At 41.1% G+C, this 11,132-nt stretch overlaps 1 protein-coding gene across 1 annotated transcript in view; it reads right to left on the bottom strand.

Annotated features, from left to right (window-relative positions):
* Positions 1-6,219: 6,219 nt before the first annotated feature.
* The window catches only part of LOC311130156 (cholesterol transporter ABCA5-like), a 94,204-nt gene continuing 89,291 nt past the window's right edge, over positions 6,220-11,132 (bottom strand). The window contains exon 37 of the mRNA XM_084162844.1: positions 6,220-11,001. Within this exon, the coding sequence (XP_084018970.1) occupies positions 10,861-11,001 (141 nt within the window). The 3' untranslated portion in view covers positions 6,220-10,860. The remainder of the gene's footprint in view (positions 11,002-11,132) is intronic.

Here is an 11,132-nt window from a genome sequence, read left to right as displayed (position 1 = left end):
TTCTCTGTATACCACCCCTACCTTGTCACAACACAACTGATTGGCTCAAACGCATTAAGAAGGAAAGAAATTACACAAATTAACTTTTAACAAGGCACACCTGTTAATTGAAATGCATTCCAGGTGACTACCTCATGAAGCTGGTTGAGAGAATGCCAAGAGTGTGCAAAGCTGTCATCAAGGCAAAGGGTGGCTACTTTGAAGAATTTCCAAAAATAAAATATATTTTGATTTGTTTAACACTTTTTTGGTTACTACATGATTCCATATGTGTTATTTCAGAGTTTTGATGTCTTCAATATTCTACAATGTAGAAAATAGTAAAAAATTAAGAAAATCCCTGGAATGAGTAGGTGTGTCCAAACTTTTGACTGGTACTGTATATACACTACCGTTCAAAAGTTTGGGGTCACTTAGAAATGTCCTTGTTTTCGAAAGAAAATATTTTTTTTGTCCATTAAAATAACATAAAAATGATCAGAAATACAGTGTAGACATTGTTAATGTTGTAAATGGCTATTGTAGCTGGAAACGGCTGATTTTTAATGGAATATCTACATAGGCGTACAGAGGCCCATTATCAGCAACCATCAGTCCTGTGTTCCAATGGCACGTTGTGTTTGCTAATCCAAGTTTATCATTTTAAAAGGCTAATTGATCATTAGAAAACCCTTTTGCAATTATGTTAGCACAGCTGAAAACTGTTGTGCTGATTAAAGAAGCAATACAACTGGCCTTTTTGAGACAAGTTGAGTATCTGGATCATCAGCAATTGTGGGTTCGATTACAGGCTCAAAATGGCCAGAAACAAATAACTTTCTTCTGAAACTAGTCAGTCTATTCTTGTTCTGAGAAATGAAGGCTATTCCATGTGAGAAATTGCCAAGAAATGGAAGATCTCGTACAATGCTGTGTACTACTCCCTTCACAGAACAGCGCAAACTGGCTCTAACCAGAATAGAAAGAGGAGTGGGAGGCCCCGGTGCACAACTGAGCAAGAGGACAAATACATTAGTGTCTAGTTTGAGAAACAGACGCCTCACAGGTCCTCAACTGGCAGCTTCATTAAATAGTACCCGCAAAACACCAGTCTCAACGTCAACAGTGAAGAGGCGACTCCGGGATTCTGACCTTCTAGGCAGAGTTGCAAAGAAAAAGCCATATCTGAGACTGGCCAATAAAAAGAAAATAATAAGATAGGCAAAAGAACACAGACACTGGACAGAGGAAGATTGGAAACAAGTGTTATGGACAGACGAATCGAAGTTTGAGGTGTTCGGATCACAAAGAAGAACATTTGTGAGACGCAGACCAAATGAAAAGATGCTGGAGGAGTGCTTGATGCCATCTGTCAAGCATGGTGGAGGCAATGTGATGGTCTGGGGGGTGCTTTGGTGGTGGTAAAGTGGGAGATTTGTACAGGGTAAAAGGGATCTTGAAGAAGGAAGGCTATCAATCCATTTTGCAACGCCATGCTATACCCTGTGGACGGCGCTTGATTGGAGCCAATTTCCTCCTACAACAGGACAATGACCCAAAGCACAGCTCCAAACTATGCAATAACTATTTAGGGAAGAAGCAGTCAGCTGGTATTCTGTCTATAATGGAGTGGCCAGCACTGTCACCGGATCTCAACCCTATTGAGCTGTTGTGGGAGCAGCTTGACCGTATGGTACGTAAGAAGTGCCCATCAAGTCAATCCAGCTTGTGGGAGGTGCTTCAGGAAGCATGGGGTGAAATCTCTTCAGATTACCTCAACAAATTGACAACAAGAATGTCAAAGGTCTGCAAGGCTGTAATTGCTGCAAATGGAGGATTCTTTGATGAAAGCAAAGTTTGAAGGGCACAATTATTATTTCAATTAAAAATCATTATTTCTAACCTTGTCAATGACTACATTTCCTATGCATTTTGCTATATTTCCTATTCAAAGTTATTTTGTGTATGTTTTCATGGAAAACAAGGACATTTCTAAGTGACCCCAAACTTTTGAATGGTAGTGTATAGTTGAAGTCAGAAGTTTACATACAGTGGGGAAAAAAAGTATTCAGTCAGCCACCAATTGTGCAAGTTCTCCCACTTAAAAAGATGAGAGAGGCCTGTAATTTTCATCATAGGTACACGTCAACTATGACAGACAAAATGAGAGAAAAAAATCCAGAAAATCACATTGTAGGATTTATAATTAATTTATTTGCAAATTATGGTGGAAAATAAGTATTTGGTCAATAACAAAAGTTTCTCAATACTTTGTTATATACCCTTTGTTGGCAATGACACAGGTCAAACGTTTTCTGTAAGTCTTCACAAGGTTTTCACACACTGTTGCTGGTATTTTGGCCCATTCCTCCATGCAGGTCTCCTCTAGAGCAGTGATGTTTTGGGGCTGTCGCTGGGCAACACGGACTTTCAACTCCCTCCAAAGATTTTCTATGGGGTTGAGATCTGGAGACTGGCTAGGCCACTCCAGGACCTTGAAATGCTTCTTACGAAGCCACTCCTTCGTTGCCCGGGCGGTGTGTTTGGGATCATTGTCATGCTGAAAGACCCAGCCACGTTTCATCTTCAATGCCCTTGCTGATGGAAGGAGGTTTTCACTCAAAATCTCACGATACATGGCCCCATTCATTCTTTCCTTTACACGGATCAGTCGTCCTGGTCCCTTTGCAGAAAAACAGCCCCAAAGCATGATGTTTCCACCCCCATGCTTCACAGTAGGTATGGTGTTCTTTGGATGCAACTCAGCATTCTTTGTCCTCTAAACACGACGAGTTGAGTTTTTACCAAAAAGTTCTATTTTGGTTTCATCTGACCATATGACATTCTCCCAATCCTCTTCTGGATCATCCAAATGCACTCTAGCAAACTTCAGACGGGCCTGGACGTGTACTGGCTTAAGCAGGGGGACACGTCTGGCACTGCAGTATTTGAGTCCCTGGCGGCGTAGTGTGTTACTGATAGTAGGCTTTGTTACTTTGGTCCCAGCTCTCTGCAGGTCATTCACTAGGTCCCCCCGTATGGTTCTGGGATTTTTGCTCACCGTTCTTGTGATCATTTTGACCCCACGGGGTGAGATCTTGCGTGGAGCCCCAGATCGAGGGAGATTATCAGTGGTCTTGTATGTCTTCCATTTCCTAATAATTGCTCCCACAGTTGATTTCTTCAAACCAAGCTGCTTACCTATTGCAGATTCAGTCTTCCCAGCCTGGTGCAGGTCTACAATTTTGTTTCTGGCGTCCTTTGACAGCTCTTTGGTCTTGGCCATAGTGGAGTTTGGAGTGTGACTGTTTGAGGTTGTGGACAGGTGTCTTTTATACTGATAACAAGTTCAAACAGGTGCCATTAATACAGGTAACGAGTGGAGGACAGAGGAGCCTCTTAAAGAAGAAGTTACAGGTCTGTGAGAGCCAGAAATATTGCTTGTTTGTAGGTGACCAAATACTTATTTTCCACCATAATTTGCAAATAAATTCATAAAAAATCCTACAATGTGATTTTCTGGAATTTTTTTCCTCATTTTGTCTGTCATAGTTGACGTGTACCTATGATGAAAATTACAGGCCTCTCTCATCTTTTTAAGTGGGAGAACTTGCACAATTGGTGGCTGACTAAATACTTTTTTCCCCCACTGTACACCTTAGCCAAATACATTTAAACTCAGTTTTTCACAATTCCTGACATTTAATCCTAGTAAAAATTCCCTGTTTTAGGTCAATTATTTATTTTATTTTTTATTTCACCTTTATTTAACCAGGTAAGCCAGTTGAGAACAAGTTCTCATTTACAACTGTGACCTGGCCAAGATAAAGCAAAGCAGTGCTTAGGATCACTACTTCATTTTAAGAATGTGAAATGTCAGAATAATAGGAGAGAGAATGATTTATTTGAGCTTGTATTTCTTTCATCACATTCCCAGTGGGTCAGAAGTTTACATACACCCAATTAGTATTTGGTAGCATTGCCTTAAGTTGGATGAATTCTGGCCCATTCCTCCTGACAGAGCAGGTGTAACTGAGTCAGGTTTGTAGGCCTCCTTGCTCGCACACGCTTTTTCAGTTCTGCCCACACATTTTCTATAGGATTGAGGTCAGGTCTTTGTGATGGCCACTCCAATACCTTGACTTTGTTGTCCTTAAGCCATTTTGCCACAACTTTGGAAGTATCCTTGGGGTTATTGTCCATTTGGAAGAGCCATTTGCGACCAAGCTTTAACTTCCTGAGATGTTGCTTCAATATATCCACATAATTTTCCTTCCTCATGATGCCATCTATTTTGTGAAGTGCACCAGTCCCTCCTGCAGCAAAGCACCCCCACAGCATGATGCTGCCACCCCCGTGCTTCACGGTTGGGATGGTGATCTTCGGCTTGCAAGCAACCCCTTTTATCCTCCAAACATAACAATGGTCATTATGGCAAAACAGTTCTATTTTTGTTTCATCAGACCAGAGAACATTTCTCCAAAAAGTACGATCTTTGTCCCCTTGTGCAGTTGCAAACCGTAGTCTGGCTTTTTTATGGCGGTTTTGGAGCAGTGGCTTCTTCCTTGCTGAGCGGCCTTTCAGGTTATGTCGATATGGGACTTGTTTTTATGTGGATATAGATACTTTTGTACCTGTTTCCTCCAGCATCGTCACAAGGTCCTTTGCTGTTGTTCTGGGATTGATTTGCACTTTTCGCACCAAAGTACGTTTATCTCTAGGAGACAGAACGCATCTCCTTCCTGAGCGGTATGACGGCTGCATGGTCCCATGGTGTTTATACATGCGTACTATTGTTTGTACATATGAACGTGGTACCTTCAGTTGTTTGGAAATTGCTCCCAAGGATGAACCAGACTTGTGGAGGTCTACAATTGATTTTGATTTTCCCATGATGTCAAGCAAAGAGGCACTGAGTTTGAAGGTAGGCCTTGAAATACATCCACAGGTACACCTCCAATTGACTCAAATTATGTCAATTAGCCTATCAGAAGCTTCTAAAGCCATGATATCATTTTCTGGAATTTTCCAAGCTGTTTAAAGGCACAGTCAACTTAGTGTATGTAAACTTCTGACCCACTGGAATTGTGATACAGTGAATTATAAGTGAAATAATCTGTCTGTAAAGAATTGTTGGAAAAATGATTTGTGTCATGCACAAAGTAGATGTCCTAACCGACTTGCCAAAACTATAGTTTGTTAACAAGAAATGTGTGAAGTGGTTGAAAAATGAGTTTTAATGACACCAACCTAAGTGTATGTAAACTTCCGACTTCAAATGTATATATAAAAAAACTCTGCATCTCTGCCCAGCCTGGCAAGAGTGGCCCTACGGGTGTTTAGCATCCCCAGTGGCTCAGCAAGAAAGGAGAGGATATTCTCTGCTGCTGACCGGCTCTCCAGGCACCACCGCATGAGCCTGAAGCCACAGACTCTGGCCAAACTAGTGTTTCTAAAAATGAATTCAAAGGCACTGAGCCTAATAAGGCATTTTTAATTTAAATGTGTATTTAATTATAATTAAGTCACAGCCTTTATGCGCAATTTATAGACTATAATGATTTAATACAAGTAAATGTTGTTTAAATGCTGAGCGTTTTATGTCCCTACCAGCCTAGTGTTGCACTCGTTAATGCTTCACAATGTATTCCTTTGTAGGCTGTAGGCTCCCTGTCTTGCTCCTGACCTATTTAGAGTGTTTAAATGCCGTTTAATACGACATGTAGCCTAATGGAAATGATGAGCGCTTCTTACCTTAACCTTTTCATGTTTATGAAAACACTTTTCGTTCAAATCATGTGGTTTGGTTTCAATACTTCAAAACCAAATGGTAGGTCTAGGTAGTCACAAAAATAGATTGGTGTTGGTTAAATTGTGAGCGGCAGTTTTATTATCTGCAAGCAAAACAAACCGCAAATGCATCCAATAAGTTTGTAGAGTCACAAGCTTGATGTAGTCATTGTGTGCAAGGAATATGGGACCAAATACTTAACGTTTGACTACTTTGATACACTAAGTGAATTTGTCCAAATACTTATGACTTCTTCAAATGTGGGGACTAGATACATTAAGTTATTTAATGTCTAAATGGTAAAACAGATATGTATGAAACTACCCTCAAATAAAATGCTGGAGTATAGAGCCAAATAATTTTTTTTAGCTTTGCTGTGCAAATACATATGGAAGGGAATAAAAAGAAAATGGGAATGGGCACCAAAAAAGAGAAAAAGGAAAGCAATCTAATGGTATTAATATTTTACTGCAAGTGACACTCAAGTCCACAGAATAAAGGATACATTGATATTTCAGTTAACCATGATAGCCTTTATAATAGAACGCTTGTGACAACACAAATCTAAATATTGCACTTGGGAAAAACGTCTTAAAGTAACTGCCAAGTGAAAATCTCACTTAAAAGTTTATATTCTGTTAACTAGTATCCAACTAATGTTGACTCGTCCTATACTCGTATGTGGCAGAAGCAAACATTTGAGAAAAACACACTTCAAAAACCCCACCCCTAGAGGAGGCTGAGCTGGCCTATCAGCGGTCTACTTGCAATAATATTTTGACCGGTATATGCCCACACCATTCTGTTGTTGGTGTTAGCCCACACCATTCCAAAAAGCTGCTTTTAACGTAATTAATCCCCCCCAAATTGGAAGGAAAACTATTTCACTCATATTGTAAGTAATTATAGGTCATACTTCATAGAAATCTGGAACCACTGGGCAGTTACTTTAAAATAGATAAGAATTCTGTGAATGTAGTCCATCTCACCCCATACACAACTCATACAGAATGAAACAGAAGACATTATATTTTCGCTCTGTTATAGTGGCGACAATAGTCACCACTATAGTAGGCATTGATCAAGTGCACAAGGCTACGTGTGCAAAAATAATGTTCACCGAGTTAAAAAGAAAAACGCTCTCCCACTCACACGATAGTGTTAGAGTATGTCAACACAACAAAGCAATATCTTTAAGCATACACAGTCAGTGGGGTATTCTAGAAAGAAGGATTATCAGACAACAAACGCAGCCTGTGAGAGGTTGTAATAATAATAATATGCCATTTAGCAGACGCTTTTATCCAAAGCGACTTACAGTCATGTGTGCATACATTTTTATGTATGGGTGGTCCCGGGGATCGAACCCACTACCCTGGCGTTACAAGTGCCATAATCTACCAATTGAGCTACAGAGGACCACCAGGTTGTACTGTATCATCATAGAAATACCAGGAATCACAGAACCATACACTGATTTTTCACCAACAATGCTCAGTAGCAAATACCCTTCTTGAGAGTGAGACAGTAAAGTAGAAAACATGCGTTACAAATTTAAAATAAAACCGATTTTAATTAATTTCAGAGGGCAAGTTAACAGAAACCCAACAGACCTGTCCTATACCAACATACATTTTCAGAACACTTTCTTTAAAAAATATATGAATAGAAAACATAAAACATATTCCATCAAATTAAGGTCAATGGTGGCAAAACAGGCCTCTGAGATGCTACTGTGTCCTATTTCTTGGGCTTCAACCTCTTCATTAGTATTTTCATCAGTTTATATGACAACACAATAAGCATAATGATCAACTAAACCACACATGACATGGTAGAGACAAAGGAAGCTATGAACAACCACTTCAAGTAACTTGCTCCAACACCTCAATAACCCAAACACCACATTACAAAACAAATATTCACACAGCTCCCCATTAAAATAAACAATGTTATAATAAACAAACTCCCTTAAAAAGGAGATGACGACTATAAAGCTTCTGCATCCCAGGTTGGAGAGATGAGACGTGAGAAAATATCTAGTTCACAGAGAGGGAGGGAGGTGGATTTATGTTAGAAGGCAAAAAGGGACAAGAGGCATTTTGCTCAATGATTATCACTGCCCAAAATAGGCGCTACACTCATAGAAATATAATCGCTAGAAGGGACAAAGCCCCTCAGACCTTGGTCTTTTGACCATCTGGAACAGTATATTTCTATGGCCACACCACCCGTAAACAATAAGTGAAGGCCTCCTGTTCTCTGTGAATGTTTCTTAATTCAGACTCATGGCCAACAGACTGATATTAAGTCTCAGTATCAGAGAGGCTGGCAAGACATCAACACATCTGACTCACTGTCATATTCTCTACTATGACACGTCTTCTACGGCAGGATGATATTCTCTACTACGACACGTCTTCTACGGCAGGATGATATTCTCTACTACGACACGTCTTCTACGGCAGGATGATATTCTCTACTATGACATGTCTTCTACGGCAGGATGATATTCTCTACTATGACACATGTTCTACGGCAGGATGATATTCTCTACTATGACACATGTTCTACGGCAGGATGATATTCTCTACTATGACATGTCTTCTACGGCAGGATGATATTCTCTACTATGACAAGTCTTCTACTGAACAATGAGGAACACACACTTCTGTAGAAAATACAAGCACTCGTGATTTATGCTACAGGTAAATATATCAAATTAGACATAGTATTATGCCTAGTTTCACACTGTACAATATATTTATCTTTAGTGAGACACAGACAGTTAGGTACTGTAGACACTTTTTAGGGCATCCCGAAATTGTGTTTGCATCTTTATAAGTATGTGATGCAACTTCATCAAGCAAGAGGCCAGAGGGATCATGCGTTTCAAGCAATCAAGAATCTACCATGCCGAGCATACGCCTGCATCACAAAAAGTCAAACCATCTGAAAACTATAGTTCAAGTCCATGGACTCTCAATTTGGAAACCAATACATCTTCTCTCAGTCTCACCATCCTCACATACTAATAATTCTCTTTTAAACTCCCTTCTGTTCATCTCTCATCCGCTCTTTCAAAGCTCAACTGAATGTCACGAGAAAAAGTTACAATTTTTACAGTTGTTTAAGTATTGCACCAACACTTAGTGTGCTTCCTTGGAGAGGGTTATATTAGTACTGTAGCAGTACCCAAACATGAGTCGCACACACACACACACACAAAATACAATACAAATAATAAAATATATCTGTGGTTAAAAGTGGCACCAGAGTGACACAGAGTGAAAACTGAGCTCCTTACAGTCCAACAGAACATAAAAAACTCATAATCACCTAGATAAAATAAGAAGCCTCTTTTTGGAGACATGATTTCATACATTCAAAATTCAACATTGTCACAAAATACCCATTTGAGCACACCTGGCCAAGATAAAAGAACAAAAAGCTATCATAATAATAAAATAAAAACAAGACATACTCTTCCAAACCATATTCTTCCAATTGATTGATTCTCTAGGTTGGTGACTTGGTTCCCATACCAAATGTTTGATGAAGCCAGAGTGCTACATATACTGATGTGCATTTAAGATACTACATTGCCAAGCTATCCTTCCTATTCAGACACTAAAGTATTGTAGGAGTGGAAGGCCACTGGGTCCACCCTAAACCCTCCATACTAAACCCTACACTTGTGCCTTTTATGCATCATTACAATACAAGACTGACCATCTTCCCCTTATTTATCCATACTTCTTCCTCTCAGACAAGCATGTTAAGTCATTCAAAAGGAGGCCTCTTTCTCCTTGTCTATGAGAACTGGGGAGAGCTGTGGTTATAGTATACAATGGGCCTGAACAACACTGAAATGCATGCTGGTGTATAGAGGAGACACAGTACTCACAGTGCCCCACAGAAACACAGAGGCTGTGTCAGAAATGGTACCCTACTTTTGACCAGAGCAAGTAGTGAATATTGTGCCATTTCAGATGCAGCCAGAGAGTAACAGCAGCAAACCCTTAGTGCAGAAGAGGCAGAGCCAGAGTGAGGTGTGATTTTCTTCACACCCACCAGAGGGCGATGCATGGGAGGAGAGGGACTGGAGCTCCAGTTCTGCTGGGTTTCCTCTTTTGCAACGAAAAAAGGCCACTCCATCTGCCAGTAACTCTGTCTGTACTGGAGATCTGTCAGTTGATCTGTACTGGAGATCTGTCAGTTGATCTGTCAGTAGTTTATCTGTACTCACACGTACAGAACAAGCAACCTACACAACTACGACACAAATATAGTCCACATCATGCTACAGACGCTAAAAGCACCTTAGTGTCAACGTGTTAGGTTAGGAGTGTGTGAGTGAATAGGGATGTGCTGCTTTGGTTCTAGTGGATCTAGAGCCAGAACTGGACTGGTGTTGTTATAAAACACACATATAGTTTCACAAACACAGTGGAAGACACGAGCAAACACACTTACTGCACTGATTCCCCATGGATAATCTTGTTCACTAGACATTTCCAATTTGCCTAGGTACGAGGTTAGCCCAGGTAGGGAAATGGATGGAAAATAAAAGGAATCAATAAATACTCCATATATACCAACTCCCTGTGAATTCAGATTTAAAAAAAACTAAAACCTATTGAAAAACCGGAGTAGGTCGTATCAGTGCGTCATCAGAGGAGGGAGATTCTGGTTGGGTGGAGCGGAGCGGAGCAGGCCCCTTGGTTAGTCAGTGCAAAGGTCAGAAAACACACAGTAGTTCGGACAACTCACACACCTCAGCCCCAGAGAGACCTCCCATCCCACACAGACACACACAGTTCCGGTGTGAGTGTATGGTTGCTAGCCCTCCAGGGCCATGTCCATAGGGGCGTCCGTCCGTACTGTGACGCCCATCTTGTCCTATTAGTTTGGGCTGGTGGTGGGTGGTGGTGTGAGCCGGTGAGGTGAGGGGTGAGTGCACTGCCAGGGCTGGCATAGCCTGTGCCATAGTAATCTCGATCCCAGCCTCTTTAGCCTGGGGACGAGGTTAGTGCCATGTAGGCAGGGAGAATGGGAGCCAGCCACAGACAGCCTCCCCATAGTGGAGCTCACAGCTGGTGCACGATGCTGTCTGGGTGGTTGACAGGCACAGGGCCATCCTGGCGGAGCCGCTGCCACTGGAACGTGGTGCTGAGGGAACCCACCTCCTCCTCCTCGTTCTCCTGCTCCTTAGCAAACTCCATGAAGACCTGAGAGAGGGGGTGAGAGTGAGAGAGAGACTAGTTCAGACAAATGGTCAGGAAGTGGATGGGGTTTGCATTGCAGTTGATGTAACATCATCACATGATATTCAAGGTAAGGTTCACAAATGAGTACTTAC

Source organism: Coregonus lavaretus (genome assembly GCF_964263955.1).
Source record: "Coregonus lavaretus genome assembly, chromosome: 1".
NCBI classification, from domain to species: Eukaryota; Metazoa; Chordata; class Actinopteri; order Salmoniformes; family Salmonidae; genus Coregonus; species Coregonus lavaretus.
The sequence above is the reverse complement of the archived record's forward strand: the minus strand, read 5'-3'. Positions and strand labels throughout refer to the sequence as shown.